Source organism: Symsagittifera roscoffensis, chromosome 4 (genome assembly GCF_963678635.1).
Source record: "Symsagittifera roscoffensis chromosome 4, txSymRosc1.1, whole genome shotgun sequence".
Classification (NCBI taxonomy): domain Eukaryota; kingdom Metazoa; phylum Xenacoelomorpha; order Acoela; family Convolutidae; genus Symsagittifera; species Symsagittifera roscoffensis.
In genome coordinates this window covers 73,080,340-73,096,607 of record NC_087065.1, presented here as the reverse complement: position 1 = coordinate 73,096,607, position 16,268 = coordinate 73,080,340, and the positions used below count along the sequence as shown (strand labels likewise).

Sequence of the window (16,268 nt, the reverse complement as noted above, 5' to 3'; positions counted from 1 at the left end):
CTTACAAAAAACTTGATTGGGAGATTGCTATAAAGATTTTTAAATTGTGATTAAGATTCTGAAAAGTCCTTTCAAAATAAGCTTGAATATTAGAATAAAAATGGCCCGAATATTTCCGTTTTTGAGTCTAATTTAAGGCGATGAGGAAAAAGTGGATCAAACTTGATTTTTTTTTCTATTTTTTCTCTTGTAATCCAAATCTTGAAGCCAAAGTTAAATCTTCCTCCTACCAAAAAAATCAGGAAAAAAATTTAAAATGTACTTTATATTTACTTACGATGATCACTGCGTTTTGTGCCATCCATGCATTAACATGCTCATCTTGTTGCTATAAAGGCATTAATTAACCTTGAACAAATATAATTTCTAAAAAAAAGTCAACCAGTAAAAATTCGATTTTCCTGTGTACAATGTAGTGTGCTTTTGTCGGGCTTAAAGTTGAATTTGTATTACAGCCAAGTAATAAAAAACAGGTCAATAAATTTGATATTAGCTTTTCGTGTTCTGTTGGACTTCTCTTGATTGATGTACCTAGAAAAATTGGTTTGGTGCATAAATGATTTAATTGACGGTGTTCGAGCGTGGATAATTTTGTTGCGACGATAATTTATTTTGGCCAAAACGAAGTGAGCTAGTTTTTTTTCTAGTATAGTGGAAGCTAATTTATTTGATTACCAAGAAATTCTTCTTTTTTTTTTGAAAACGTCAGAGAAACTTATTGCCTCATTTAGAAAGTACAAGTTAGCTATAGCAAAGATCATAACTTGTAACTGGAAAAATGAGAGAAATACTATTAAGTGCCCTCGTTCTTGAAGTGCCCTCAAGCGCTTAAATTCAAACAAAATTTTCGAAACAAAAGACAATGAAAGAATGGCATTTTAGCCGAAAGAAGCGAGTTACTTAGCCGGACTGAGACTGGAAAAGAAGGTGCTGAAGGCGTTTGAGAAGTTCCCTTTGATGACGAAACACTTCCGCTATATGAGAACACAGGCGGACGAGTTCATCTACGGAGAGGACGACGATGAAATCAGTCTGGCTAAGGTAAGCAAACAATCCCACCCCAACCATAAATGGTTGTCAACACCCCCCCCCCCCACCCTACAAACACACTTCACATAAGCATCAGTTTTAAGATGTAGCGAGACGAGTGGGTTGTTTTGCAATCATTTTCATAACAATCCAACATTGTGAGCCATTGGTTGGTAGGCCATTGGTGGGGGGGGGGGGGGTTTGAAATCTGAGAGTTGGGTCCCTAAAATACAGATAAGAAATGATGAATCTTTCATACTAGCATAGGGACACAACTGTTTTTATACCGGGAGATGCTGCGGAGTTTTGTTTGTTTGTTGATTGCTGAAACTAATTTTGATGCTTATAATGCAATTTATTTGGGTGTTGCTGTGAAGTGGCACTTATTGGTTTTAGGCACAATGGTAAATTTTTTTGGGCTCTTTTCCAGTTCCCCCCCCCCCCCCCCTCGTAAAATCACAAAATAAAGCTGCTCAAAAATTGTTCACGCGGCAATTTGCTTGTAAGAAATGTAAATTTTTGTTCACCTGCTCACGCTTGACACGTTTTGATGCAGTTTTTAATTTATAAAGTCATTTTAAATAGACTTTCATATATTGAAAAACATCAAAGGGGGACTGTAAAAGAGCCTTTTTTGCTGTAGAGAGTCAATTCACGAATATTAACTAATTTTATATTTACTTAGGTGAAGAGTAGCACACAAGAGAAGACGAAAAAGAAGAGTACATCTAAAAAGATAAAGGATAGCGATGAAGATGATGATGGCGATCAAAATGGAGACCACGAGGAGTCTGCCCGAGAAGAAGACACCGCCAAAGAAGAACCGAGAGAGGACGAAGATTTTGAACAGGTGAGTACCGCATAATGGGCTCATCTTTTGACAGTTTTTATTTTTTAGCAGATTCTTAGTCTACTGTGCAATAGCAAAGAATTTGTGACGCGCAATTTTTTAGAAGGTGTACGAAGTACTTGAATTATCTGCTTATATTAAAGCTCATGCGTAACAGTGCTGAATTGCTGAACTTTTTCTGAAAGGCTGAGTTTTTCAGTACAGGATTTTTGGTCTATTTTATACCATGAGAACATGTGGTGTGATAAAGATTTTAAGCATACTGTTTTTTCTTGTTAAGCTGAATCTACTTATGTGAACATTGTATTGTTTTACTCATTTCCATTTTTCAGTTTGGGTCAATTATTCAAGTATTGTTTGCAGGATAAACAATTTTTATTTGGGAGACAAATTTTTGTCCTCGAGTTTTTGTCCCTCAAGTTGTCTGTAAAAGGACCCCTTCTTTCCTTAAAATTCTAATCTCATTATCACCAACGAGCAAAACCCCAAAATATATTTGATCTGTCAAAAGAGATGTAAAATGGTACCAAAGCGGCTCTTTCTATAGCCATTGGGTTGAATCTACCGGAAGGGTATAACCGCCCCTTGTTTTAGCTATCACATGGTCATGTCCAATTTTTTAGGAGCAACAGCTGCTTTCAAAAGGCAATTCAAAATCTGCAGATGTTAAAACCGAGAGAAATGCAGGCATCGAAAATCCCAGTCAAGAACAGACAAAATCAAATAAAGATCGTCAGGAGGATGAAGATGTCAATCAAATTGAAAAAGAAGTTGAACAGAAATCATCAACACCAATAAGAGAGTCAAATATTGTAACAGACTTTCCTGAGAAAAGCAAAGATGAAAGCTCGATATCAGAAGAAACATCGCCCAAGAAGTCTAAAAAGTCCTCCGAAATTGGTGTTCAATCAAAGTCATCGCCGACGGAAGAAATTAAATCGAGTAGCAATACAAACCGATCACCTGAAAAGAGCGAAACGCTGCAGTCAAGTTCTAAAAGCCCGTCTCCAATAAAACCAGCCAGTGCTGGATTTGAAAACAAAAGCACACCTGAAATAAGCCCGGAAAAGGCTTCAAAGACTACCAGTCCGAAAAAGGAGGTGGTCGTGAAAAGCAGTCCTATCAACTTTTTCGTGGCCGATGAAAGTTTAGAATGTCTTCGCCTGTGTCAGAAAATATTCGATGAAATCGAGGGCAAAGCGTGCTACATTTGTTTCCGAAAACCCTACATGGTTAGTTTCCTTTGAATCTTTAAGCAAATTACCCTTGAGTTAATATTCATTAAGCGTCATTTACGGTTGTTTTTTTCCCTAGAAATTGCCCTTGACTGATTAATAATGCGCCATATAATTTATGAATGAATAATGCGCGATTAAGGAAATATTAGTTATAACTTCTTCAATAACGAATGTTGGTTCTTTTTAAGAACATTGATATTTTTTTCAGTCCAAGGAGTTCAAAAAAGTAGAAAGAAATTCAAACTTGGATCAAATTGGAGCTCAAATGCAATCAAAAGACTACTCGTGGAAGGATTTTCTCAATGACGTCGTTTGCATTATTAACAACTCACTTTATTTGTTCAAGGTAATTTCAAGCTAAATTGCAGAGCAGAAAGAAAAAAATGTGCGATGATTCATTTGTAATGTATACATGTAATGCAATAGAAGCATAGCGGAAATGTTCTATTTAGTCATCATTGTGGTGAAATAAGGGAGTCAGTCAAACTATTTCATCAATTTAATGCCTGAATTAGCGCTTTCATATTACCTATATGGATTGAATATACTTTTGAATTAAAAAAAAAGATAGCACGTTTTATCAATTAATTAGTTATGTTGTCATTTGTTGTATTGTTCTTAGAGTTACTTTGAATAATAGTAACGGTTAACTGGTCAAATCAAAGATTTTTGTATAAAATTAATCGTATAATGTGAGTATTTTTTCAGTAAAACTTAAATGCTGTGTAAATTTAATTGACAACGTGCATGATACAGTTTATTGAATCTTTTTCATTGATTACCTGCTATTTAACGTAAGATACGGCCGCAACAACCAAATTACTGGTTACTTTGAATTATTTTCAGCCAGAGAACGCGGTCCATAAAACAGCCCTGAAACTGGACGACAAAATGATAACCTACTTGCGTAATGTGCCAAGCATGAAAAAGACATATGAAGATCTTCGGAAACTGCAGCCACGTCTTATTGCTCCTGAAAAGGGATCAACGAGTGATGCAGAAAAAAGTACTCCCAAGAAGCCAGGTGTTGCGTCTGCGACGTTATTCGACGAGACAGTAGAGGCGACGCTGAAGTCAGTGGCGAAACGAGCAGCCGAGTCTTCTTCGTCAGCTGCAAAAAGTTTAGACGATGACTTAAATGGGTCGGACAGTGACCCGAAAATGCTGACAACCCGAACACTTGACAAAGATGAAATTCAGAAGTTGTGTTTGAATTTGTTCGCAGAAATTAAAGCTGACGAGAATCTGGTTTGTCTCAAGTACCTAACCAAGGTAAATTATCGAGAGATGCTTTCAAATTTATTTTTGTTGCAATCGCGTATTAAACATTCCCTAAAGAACTTGGAGCTCAAGGACCTGGAGTTCAAGTCCGACCGGGACCTTTTTTTTTAAAAAAAGGGAATTTTCTGCTTTCGGGCTATCGTGTGTTACCATTCCGAATGCCATTTCTTAAATCCCAGTGGTGGTAAATTGCTGCATACATTAATGCATCTATGCATTTTTGATTTGAATTCAAATTCATTTGCTATTAGTAAGGCAAAAATTGCTCTCCAATTGCGAAAGACAACATGGCGCAAAAAAACGTGATCGATTTTTAGTTTCGAAAGTGGTATTTAGTTTTTAGATTTCCAAGCCGATTAAAAATTTGCCTAAATTGTTCTTGAAATTCAAAGAGGTTTAATGCCATAAATTTTTTTCTTTGAAATTCGAAAGTTGAAATTTTTATAAAACAAGGTAGTTTTTCTGGTTTCTTTGCTTTCAGTGACTCTTTTTCAAATTTCTGCTGGATCGCAAATAGTGATCAGCTCAGCTTCGTCTCTCTTTTTAAATTTGTTGTTCCGACACCTTGCAATGAGACTGGAAGGAACTATAGCGCAGGGTGTTTTTTTTGTACGATTATGATACCTCCAAGAAATCGTGTAGGGGTCAAGTTTGGTACCGTATCAGAGTCTTTTTAGTCGTTATAGGGATTCCAAAACAAGTTTAACAATTTGAGCCAGTAGCTGTGCAACTAGCACCGAATATTCCGACCACAGTTATTTTTGAAACCAGTAGCGCCAATTTGAGTAGCTTGTTTTGCGCGTCGTTTGAGCCGATAAACTCGAGGTTGCCTAGAACTTTAGAAGTAGTTTTGTTTGACTGCAATTATTTTTGAAAATAACAAAAAGGAGCACTATTAAACTTTTTATTAATTTTTTAAATATTGTGTTCATTGATAAAAAAAGTTTTGTAGTGTTTGAAATGTGCTAAACTAAGCTGCAAAAGTTTTATTTCGAGAGTTACAACCTGATTGTTCCATAGCAAAATCGAGAGCTATTATCTTTACTTGCTCCCAATTAGACTATAAAACAAAAAAAATTTGAGCCGATTTTTCTCGACACTGAGAAAAGTTTACATAACATTAACTTTAATTTTTTATTTGTATCAATCGACTCGCGAAATGAAGACCTTTCATGTGATATATCAATTGACTCAATATAATGATTATTTGCGATACCTGACCCTGACCCTGACTTTGAATGTTAGGGGAAAAACTGAGACACACCCAAATGCAATGTTCATTGCAACTTGTCTTGGCCTAACCCTGGTCTGAATGTTTACATTTTCCAGACTACATGGAGGGTTAGATCAATTAAACGAGAGACTGAATTTTTAATTACATTTGCGAGCGTTTGTGTATTAGTACGAACCTTCTTTTTTTAAGCCTAACTTGCAAATAAAAGTGTTCACTTATTTGGTGGCAGTTTTGCTATAATCACGATCTGTAGCATTGGAAATTTCATAGCATCTGTTATCTGCTTTTTTGTGGCTAGTATTTGTGATTTATTAAGCATCACTGACTCAGTGGTTAGTGCGTGAGACTCATAATCTCTAGGTCGCAGATCGAAACCCAGACGTAGCCTAATTTTTAGCAATTCGAGGCTTGTTTCTACTTCTTATTGCACTTTACAGAGCTGTTTCTTGTCGTTTTCTCGCGTTGCAAAGCGCAGTTCAGTTTTTTCCAAAAACAGAAAAACATCAAAAACTCATAGCGGTCAGTCATTTTGAACATCTTTTTCAGTAATGAACGAATTGAGTACTCCTAAGCAAGGTAAACTCCACTATCGAACAGCAAAAGGGTAAAGGCCACGAAAAACCGTAAAGGCCACGAAGTGGCATAGATTTTCCCAGCGGAATAAAAGTTTTACTATTGATCTAGTTTTCCCAAATTGAGTTATATTTATCTAAAAAGTGTCTATCATAAATCGTTCTTGAAAGTCAAAGAGTTTTAAAAGCATATATATATTTTTTTGAATTTCGAAAGTTGAAGTTTTTCAAAAAAAAAAAAATTTTTTGTTTACTTTTTTATTAAGATACTTTAGTAGGATTTTTTTCTGTATCCTTGCTTCATTGACGCTTTTCCAACTGTCTTTTGGCTATGTTTACGGTATATTAATTGCTCAGTAGCCGCCTTTTTTTGTAGTGTAGAATGGATTTCAAAGAAACGATCGTTAGATTTGATGTGAGCAGCGCTGCGTTAATGAAGGGGAATTTTAATATTAGTGACTGGATCCGCACCATCTTAAATAAAATGAATAAATCACTCAATTGTATAATTTTTAGGACTCGGTGTGTCAAAATTTTGCCAAAAAGACCGACATTTTCAAGATTGAGAAGAAATTGTCCTCCCGACCAGGCTACATATGGGGCAAGTTTGTGAAAGACCTGGCAGCTGTCACCTATATTGCACTCAACCTATATCCGAAGGTAACTTTACATAGACGTTTTTTCTAAGTAAAAAAGAACCAAAATAGCCAAAACAATTTTACGCAACGTTCTGAGATGATTATGACACACCTAATTTGGGTACTTACTAGTGTTTCCTAAGTTGCTTCAAATAGAGATTTATAATTAGCAATATGGATGTTTGATGCAAAAAAAACGCATTGCATCATTGATTTTCCGAAGCGTTTCTGGCTAACTAGAAACTTTGAATCATGATTGGCAGGATTCGGGCGTGCATCAAGCGGGTGTGACTTTGAATTGGAAGCTGGAAACTTGTCTGAAGAAGTTCCCGGTTATGCTGAAGAAGTTCACCCGCACTAGAGATGACCCCCTGGATGCGAAGGATAAAGATGTTGCTTCGTCCTCGTGTGGACTCTCGACAGCTACTGGATTATCTGTTCAAAACGAAAATTTGGAAGTGTCGGATACACAACCGGAAGATCCTTCGGTAAAATTATATTTAAATTTTGAGTTTTATTTAGTTGAATTGATACTAATGTGTTGTATTTTTTTGTTAGTATGAAGGCAGGTTTGGAATGAAATATTGAAACATTAGTTCTAGTTATAAAATTAATGAAGTAATTACGAGCGGAGATTATTTCCAATTTGCATTAAACTACATCAAACGGCCTGAAATGGAGTCTCATCTATAAATGCCCCGCTTGAGGCAGACATCTGTTCAAATGGGATCCCTCTAACGTGATTGCTACCAAGACTACAATTTATTTTTTAAAAAAATTTATCGGCTATGGTTTTGAATATTCTTTGACTTCAAGCTGGCGTTTCTTCGTTTTAGGAGCTGGAGCAACCATCCCATAGAACAAACACCTCGGGCAATCATACAAATGATTCCAAATCTCAACCCGAAGAAGGCAATACTGATAAACAGAAATCTCCAAAACGTAACAAAACTTCGTCTAACGATTGCTTGAAAAGTGCAGAAAGTTCTGATAGGAAGAAACAAAAGTCTCAAAAGGAAGCTACCAGCTCAAAAGACGCAGGTGGGAAAAAAGTGCAATCAAACGTGAACAAAAGTGGTTTGGGCTTAGACGAGGACATTGAAATGGACGCGGAGAAGGCATCCTGTTTGTCCATTTTGCAGTCGATTAGAAACTCGGATGTTTTCACGTGTTTTGAAAACATGTCCAAAGTTAGTGGTTTTTCAATATATTAGCCAGCCAAAAGATTTACTTTTTACTAATTTGTTTCTGAATGATTTGCTTAGTGACTTTTTAAGCGGAAACCGTTTCAACAGTTTGCCTATTTTCTGAGTTATGTGTGCTGAAACAGTTTTCCGGATGAGAAAATGAACTGCTAGGCTAGGGTGTTCGCGAGGGCTTTAAAAAAGTTGTTTGAAAAAGAAAAATCCCAACTTTTTGAAAAAAAGTTTGGCGGCGATATTTGCAATCCTGAGTCGATCCTGGCCAAAAAAAAATAATTTGTGGGATATGTAGTGCGAGAATTCGATTAAGTGAAATTATGTTTGTTACAGGATTATATCGAGGAAATATCAGATTTCTCAACAATATCTTGGAACATGTCTCAAAGCGATTACACTGCCTGGAACTTCGTGCAGGACATCGCTGCCCTTGTGAATTGTGCAATGAGAATTTTCAAAGGGGTGGAGCCTGAGTTATACAGTGCGTCTATGCGACTGGACGTCAAGCTACTCTCACTTCTGTATAGTCAGCCGAAACTGAGAGATGAATACAAAAGATTGCGGTCGGTTAAAACGACCCAAATGTGGACGTCTCCAAAGCTCAAAAAATGGACAAGTGGAGAACAAAAAACATCATCGGCAAAGAAAACGAAAGAATCAGAAATTCCGAAAATGACAGTTTTGAATGATAGTTTGCGCAATGATTCGGGATTTTTTGACCATAACAAGACTTCACAAAACGAAAGCAATATTCTTGCAACTCCCAAGCCAAAGAAACCTTCTGATGAAAGTACGAAAAGCGATGGTGGTAATTCAACGCCCACTTCTGGGAGTACAAAAAATCCAGCAGCGCTGGCTCTCCTAACTCCTAAAGTTGAGACGGTCGAAGTTGACGAGGAAGTTGATATCTGTCAGAAGATATTTCTGGACATCAGATCTAAACACACTTTTCAAGTGTTCCAAAACGTCTCAGAAGTAAGTTTAGTGCTTTTCAATGAAGTTATTTGCAAATATTTCGGTTCAGATTTTTTTGGTGATATAGTATGCGCGTATTTGTCTTGCCTGTTTTTGTTTGATGTCGCGATAGAAAATTGGGAATCTTATTCGGTTTTCGAAACATGGCGCAAATATTGCTATTCAACTTCATTTTTCACAGTTTACAGCGCTGATTTTAAGTACCGGACAAAGGAACAAAGTTGGAAAATGAATACGCGTTTTTTTTTCAAGTTGAATTGGCATTTAAAAAAATGATGAGATTAAAAGCGCATTTACTTTTGCCAGAACTAATATTATGGCGTTACTTTTTTTCGCGAAATTCGGAACCAATATTTACTTTCAAAAATGGGTCACTGTTAGCTCTTTTTAGCCTATCGAAAATTGTGCTAAGCTTGTCTGGTGAGCTGTTGAGAAAATTTTATCGAAGTGAACCTGTTATATACTCTTAAAATAAAGAAAGTAAAATGTGCAAAAAAAAATTTTTGTTTATTTAGTAACAATGATGTCTTACAAAAATATACTTATTTATACAAATCTTTGGAGGTTATACTGTCTAAACTTTGCTAAGCTACATAAAAGACTAAATTTGATATCTTTTTCGGAACAGTTGATCCAGTATTTTAGCGCAATTTTTGATTGACGAAAAGAAATTCGAAAAACTCCGCTTTTTAGTAGAAATTTTGGGCTCGAATTGCGCAAAAAAATTGCTCCATTTAAATAGTGGCAAAATTCTTAAAACATTTCCTACTCGTCGTTTTTTAACTAATGTTGGTCGAATTTAAGAAAAACGCGTTTAGATTTTCCGATTTTGTTTTTTTTGTCCAGTCACTTTAAATTAGCACCGTTTTTCTCGCCGTGCAGTTACGAAATTTAAAATATTGCAAAAAAAACGTGATCGATTATTTTAATTAAATTTTTTGATGGAATAAAAAAGTGTCTATTGATCCAGTTTTTCAAATTGGGTTAAAGTTATCTAAAAAGTGTGTCATGAAAGCTTCTTGAAGTAGTTCAGATTCTTATATAGGTCGTGATGCTTTTTTTGTTTTTGTTTCTCGGGAAAAGTCTTAAAATTTGATCACGCTTATATTTACTGTTCGCGATTTGACTTTTGCTTTCTTTTTAACTTCAGCTCATTTTCTTTGGTGAAAGGAAGGCAAAAGTGATCAACTTCTAATTTGAAAAATGGATTTAAACTATCAGCTCCTAGGGAAATTTAAAAAATTACCTATTGTTTCAGTTTTCTCAAATTGGGTTAATTTTATCAAAAACTGTCAATAATAGTTCTAGAAATTCAGAGCTTAAAGGCCATCAATTTTTTTCTTCGACAATTGAGATTTGTTAAAAAAAAAACAAGTGAGTATTTTTTTTCTGTTCATGAAACTTTTCCATCTTTCTTTTGTGCATGCTTTTTTCGAAAAATCTTCAGTAATACATTCTTTTTAACTCGAGCACTTTGCTTGTATTATATTAAAGTCCTCTTTTTTCTGTGTATAATATATTACAGTCCTTTTTTGCAAAGTAAGAAGCACTTCCAACGATCAGTTTTGTGCAAGGCTGGTTAGCGTGTGTATCAAGTTCTTGTCTCCTCTTAGGTCCCGAATTACTCAGTTGTGAGCAAGCGAGTGGATTTGATGTCAATTGAGCGCCGCTTAGAAGAAACAGGCTATATATGGCAGAAATTCATCAGAGACGTGGCCACAATTGTAAATAACGCCACTTTTGCATTTGAGGTTAGTCCAATAATTCGCATAGTTCCCCTCAGTGTTGGGAAGTTCCATTTAGTAACCTGTTCAAGATGCTATTATGATCGTAACTTATTTAGGGTTGTTTTTGGGAGTTCTGAATGAGCGTTTTTGAACATCCCTGATAGGTAATATTTTTCGTTTATTTTATTGGATTTTGGTTAATTATTTTTACTAATGAATTTGATTTTGAATTTGAAATACTTCTGTTCAAGTTCTATTTATAAAACGTCATCTTTTTGGACACTAGTTTACGCTATTTGATTTGAAAAGAAACAAAGTGATGGACACATGAAACGGAACCAAAACGCGCCATATGATAATTAAGAAAAGAAATGAAAAGGATCTACTAAAAAATTGTCACCCCTATAGAAAATTTTGGTGGAGAATTTACAGTTAAAATGATGGTTTGATTCGGTAACTTTTAATGATGATCTTACCCGGTATCTTTTTAGAAATAAGCAAATCTTTACATTAAAAAAAGATAACACTAAAATGATTGCTTACATAATAATAGTTTGTATCAAATTTCACTTGATTGGTAACGTAGCAAAAGTAGACACATCGTTAGCCAATCAGAACCGAGAAAAGAAATCGGTTAGCGGGTTTCTTTTCTTATCTCGATTCTGATTGGCTTGCGACGTGTCTACATTAAGACATCTCTACTTTTTGACCGCACTTTTTTTGACTTCAGAGCTCTCACACTGTGCACAAAGCGGCTCTCAAACTGGATGCCAGAATGCTCCACCTGATGCAGAGACTTCCAATCATGAGGAGTCACTACGAGAAGACACGAAGCAAGACCTCGTCGGCACTGACATCGGAACCTGCTTCAAAAACACAATCCAGAGCCGAAAGTCCAGAGTCCATGAATATAGATCACTCACAGACATTGAATGCAACACCTGTTTTCATTCCAGAAATGAAAAAAGTTAAGAAGTCGCCTTGTAAGAAACCGAAGCTCGACGAAGAGAGCAAAGATTCCAGAAGTCCTAAATTGGAGTTGAGCAGTAAAAGTCCAAAGAAAACCCCAGGTGCTAAAAGTCCCTCCAAAGAACCCAAAAGATCCGAGAGTGATGATGTGTCAATTGAGTTCAATAAGCAAGTCAGTCTGAAGCTGGAAAGACTCGAAATTAAACCCGAAATGGAATCGCCAGTTAAGAGGAAAAGCAAAGACATGTCAACATCGTCGGAATTAACATCGGAGGAATCACTCGGAAACTCACAAAGTGATCGAGTTAAGCATCTACTGAAAACCGAATTTGCCAAGTCATCATTGGAAAGGGCAGTGGAAGTTACGAAAGATTCCAGCGAAGAAAAATCAAAAGATGGAGCATCGCAATTGAGGTCAGAATCGAAGCAGTCCGAAATAGAAGAAGGCGATTCTTCAAATTCAGATGCTGTGAAAAGTGCAGTTGGCGAATCAGTGTCATCAGCAAGCAGTCCGGCCAAAAGTCAAAAGAGTTCAACAATTAGGGCTGCTGTAAAAGTAGAGTGGAAGGAAGAAGTAAACGAGGAGGTGGACATTTGTGAGAAGATATTCCTCGACATCAGATCCAAGACATCTTTCGTATGTTTCGAAAACGTCGAATGTGTAAGTGCACTGAAAAGATAAATGATGTTAATTATTGAGACCAGTCTTTAAGAGTCCAGGAACGTGGTGAAGATTCTTTTTGGTCGTGATGATTCTGTTTGTTTTTTTTTCTGGAAAATTTGTTTACGCCCAAATTTGGCTTTTCGTTATTTTAAGTTCAGTTTATTTCCTTTGTTGAATGGAAGCCAAACTGCGAACAGCGAAAGTTTCGAGGTTACTGAAAAGGTATTCGAGTTCTAACTATCAATTTTCCCAGCAGAATAATAGTGTTACCTATTGATCCAGTTTTCTCAAATTGGGTTAATTTTATCAAAAAAGTGTCAATGAATAAATCATTCATTGTTTTGAAATTCAATTAGCTTTTAGGTCATCTATTTTTTTTAGAAATTCGAAAGCTGAGATTTTTTCAAAAAATCATGTGAGTATTTTTTCCTGTTTACTTGGGTTCATTGACTCTTTTCCAATTGCCTGTTGGCTATGTTATACGTTGACTGAGGTAAGAAATTTTGAAAGCCTTATCTGAAATTTGTGGAATTTTGAAAGAAGTTTCTAGTTTTGGCCATGATGATGGCGGTCTGTTCGTTTGGGTCTTTTGTTGTCTTTTTCGAGTTTTTTTAGATTGCTAGAAAAACAAAATGTTAGTCGCATGAAATGATGATACATAAAATCAGAAGCCCCAGAAAGAAAATCTGTAAGTATTCGAAATAATAGATCACAAGTCGTAACTGGTTTAGTTGTATCAAAATAATAAGTTGAGATAAAAATGGTATGCTGCCTGTTCATTTTTTCCTCTGATAATTCTGGCGGACTGTATAACTCTGGCGGCATATTTTTTGAAAGAAAAAACAGTGGTTTTTTAGGTATCGGCGTACTCTCAAGTGGCTAAGAGAGTAGACTTCTGTTCCATTGAGAGGAACATGTCCAAGCCAGGCTACATTTGGGCTCAATTCATACAAGACTTGGCCATCATAGTCAACAACGCCCAAACAGTATTCGACCACACCCATAAAGCATTCAAGGCCGCCACACGAATGGACCAGAAAATGAAACACATTATGCGCAATTTGCCCATTATGCTGGCCCACTACAATTCAGCGCGACAAGAAATGACAACTGGCGCGTCCTCTGCATGAGAAATGAAACAGAATAGATCAGCCCGAACGACAGTTGAGATTTAAAGCAAAACAAGTCAAAAACTATTTAGAAAACTGAATATGTGACAGAAAGAGCGACGATAGATGGGTTAAAAGGGAAGAAAAACTTCAAACTGAAACTAGTCGATGTTATTTATTTTTGTTATGGCAGTTAGTGGTGAATATTTAAGTTAAAAATCTGAGAACTCAAAATTCTAGCTCAGCACTTTCATCATAAAACAGCAGTTATTTATTCACCTGACGGTGACGGTCAAATATGAGTTATTGAACATTGATATTTATAAATTATGAATTCTGAAAAATGTTGTAATCGATGCGAATCATGATTCTATCAACCATGATAATTATGTACACATTTATCGTGACTTGCTGAAGCAGCTATGTTAAAAATTGTTAGATCAAATTGGAATTCAATTTCTGTTTTGTATTTTTGAAAAACAGAAATTTAAATTTTTTATGCGCTAGTTAGAGGTGTAGGATGGTGCTTTTGTACTTTTAACGTCACGATATGTTTTAAAAAACTGGTTTCATTCTGGTTGCGAAATGGTATGTATGCAGGAACAGTTTTATTCAAAATGTCCTATGTTTGCAACAAGGGGTTGTCTGCGTTATAAGTCGTTTCTTTTTAAGTTCAGATCGTTTCCTTTGTTAAAAGGAAATTAAACTCCACTATGGAACGGCGAAAGTGTAAAGGTTGCAAAAAACGTGTTCGTCTTCTACTTTCGGAAGTTGATTCTGTTTTCTCACAAGTGTCGGAACCTAAGTCGGAAATATTAGTGCCAAATTTGGTGACCTTTTCAAAGCAGGAGGGTTTATACATTTGGTTCACTTTCAAAGCAGGAGTCATTTAATAGCCTGCTTGTTGACAATTGATTATTAATAAGTTAGCTCAGTTGATGCATTTTTTAAAAGCGTCAATGGCGCAATTTTGTAGGGCAGTTGACTGTAAAACTTGTATGTCCGAGCACAGGTTTTTTACCGGAGGATCTACTTTTTTAAACCGTTTTGGACATTTTTTTTCGCTAGTGAATTCGAAGTGCAGCGCTCTATCTATGTTAAAATTCCGTTTCGGAAAATTTCTAAATCAGTGCATATCGCAAAATTTTTAGTTGTTTTATGTTTAAATATTTTGGCTTTTTGCATTCAATTTTATTACATGTTAAGTTACTGTGGTTTCTTTCAGCTTATTATATTTCAAGTTCTCCCTGCTATACTTGCCTATGCAACAAAATGTGCATTAAGTCAAAAACTTTTCATGTTTTTGGTCTTTTAAAGCTCAAATATGCTGCTCCCTCACTTGTGTCCGAGTTGTAGATTTGCTTCTCAGTTAAAAAGGGTTCAATCGACTACTAAAACGACGTTGGATGTCAAAAAAACTTGCGTAAAAGTTAAAGTTTATGTGTGCGGGTGTGTGTGTATATGCATGTGTACGACGTGTATGTGTATGCACGCGGGTGTGTGTGGAAGTGTATGTGTGAGTGCGTGTACTTCTTAAGAGTACATGTGCGTGCGAGGTTGCGTATCTGAGCATTTATGTCAAATTTGTAAACTAACGAATACTGATAAGATATTTTTTATGTTTTTGCGTCGGTTTTACTTATTATAAACATTTCTGCTGAAGAGTAATTGGCTTCGTCAAATAATATTGCCTTTTTCGAAAAAATTATCGAGTGCGCGTGATCTTATGCGCGTACGTGTAGGCGAGACACGTGCGTGCACGTTCGCGTGAGAAATTTTTTGCTTATGTGTGTGTGCTGGTTTGTGTATGCGTTAATGTGGGTGTTTTTTTATAATTTTCTATAAAATTAAACAAAATAACAAAAAATTCGGAATGCAGGGGAGAATGGAAAATATTCGATTTTGTTTATGGCTTATTAAATATTTTTAAACCAACGTGGTAGAAAAATGTGCTTCTTTAGGTAGTTATTTTTTCTGCTTTTCTGAATTGTCAGATTTATTTTCCATTTTTACCCCTGCGATAAACAAGGTTTTTGCGACCTAGACGTTTTTCGCCGCAAAACTTTGTATCGAGAAGTGTTTTTGTTTTTGGTCTTTTAAAGCTCAAATATGCTGCTCCCTCACTTGTGTCCGAGTTGTAGATTTGCTTCTCAGTTAAAAAGGGTTCAATCGACTACTAAAACGACGTTGGATGTCAAAAAAACTTGCGTAAAAGTTAAAGTTTATGTGTGCGGGTGTGTGTGTATGTGCATGTGTACGACGTGTATGTGTATGCACGCGGGTGTGTGAGGAAGTGTATGTGTGAGTGCGTGTACTTCTTAAGAGTACATGTGCGTGCGAGGTTGCGTATCTGAGCATTTATGTCAAATTTGTAAACTAACGAATACTGATAAGATATTTTTTATGTTTTTGCGTCGGTTTTACTTATTATAAACATTTCTGCTGAAGAGTAATTGGCTTCGTCAAATAATATTGCCTTTTTCGAAAAAATTATCGAGTGCGCGTGATCTTATGCGCGTACGTGTAGGCGAGACACGTGCGTGCACGTTCGCGTGAGAAATTTTTTGCTTATGTGTGTGTGCTGGTTTGTGTATGCGTTAATGTGGGTGTTTTTTTATAATTTTCTATAAAATTAAACAAAATAACAAAAAATTCGGAATGCAGGGGAGAATGGAAAATATTCGATTTTGTTTATGGCTTATTAAATATTTTTAAACCAACGTGGTAGAAAAATGTGCTTCTTTAGGTAGTTATTTTTTCTGCTTTTCTGAATTGTCAGATTT

At 35.9% G+C, this 16,268-nt stretch overlaps 2 protein-coding genes across 3 annotated transcripts in view; one reads left to right on the top strand and one right to left on the bottom strand.

Moving 5' to 3' along the window:
- Positions 1-13,921, top strand: part of LOC134845106 (uncharacterized) — a 43,739-nt gene extending 29,818 nt beyond the window's left edge. For both annotated transcript variants that reach the window (XM_063861963.1, XM_063861961.1), the window contains 12 exons: positions 883-1,041; positions 1,715-1,879; positions 2,503-3,111; positions 3,326-3,463; positions 3,964-4,389; positions 6,721-6,864; positions 7,106-7,330; positions 7,679-8,032; positions 8,375-9,016; positions 10,630-10,767; positions 11,474-12,373; positions 13,234-13,921. In XM_063861963.1, coding sequence (XP_063718033.1) covers positions 883-1,041; positions 1,715-1,879; positions 2,503-3,111; positions 3,326-3,463; positions 3,964-4,389; positions 6,721-6,864; positions 7,106-7,330; positions 7,679-8,032; positions 8,375-9,016; positions 10,630-10,767; positions 11,474-12,373; positions 13,234-13,506 — 4,173 coding nt within the window. In that variant the 3' untranslated portion in view covers positions 13,507-13,921. The remainder of the gene's footprint in view (positions 1-882; positions 1,042-1,714; positions 1,880-2,502; positions 3,112-3,325; positions 3,464-3,963; positions 4,390-6,720; positions 6,865-7,105; positions 7,331-7,678; positions 8,033-8,374; positions 9,017-10,629; positions 10,768-11,473; positions 12,374-13,233) is intronic.
- Positions 1-16,268, bottom strand: part of LOC134845014 (spliceosome-associated protein CWC27 homolog) — a 502,234-nt gene that overhangs the window by 143,902 nt on the left and 342,064 nt on the right. The gene's annotated exons all lie outside the window — the stretch shown is intronic.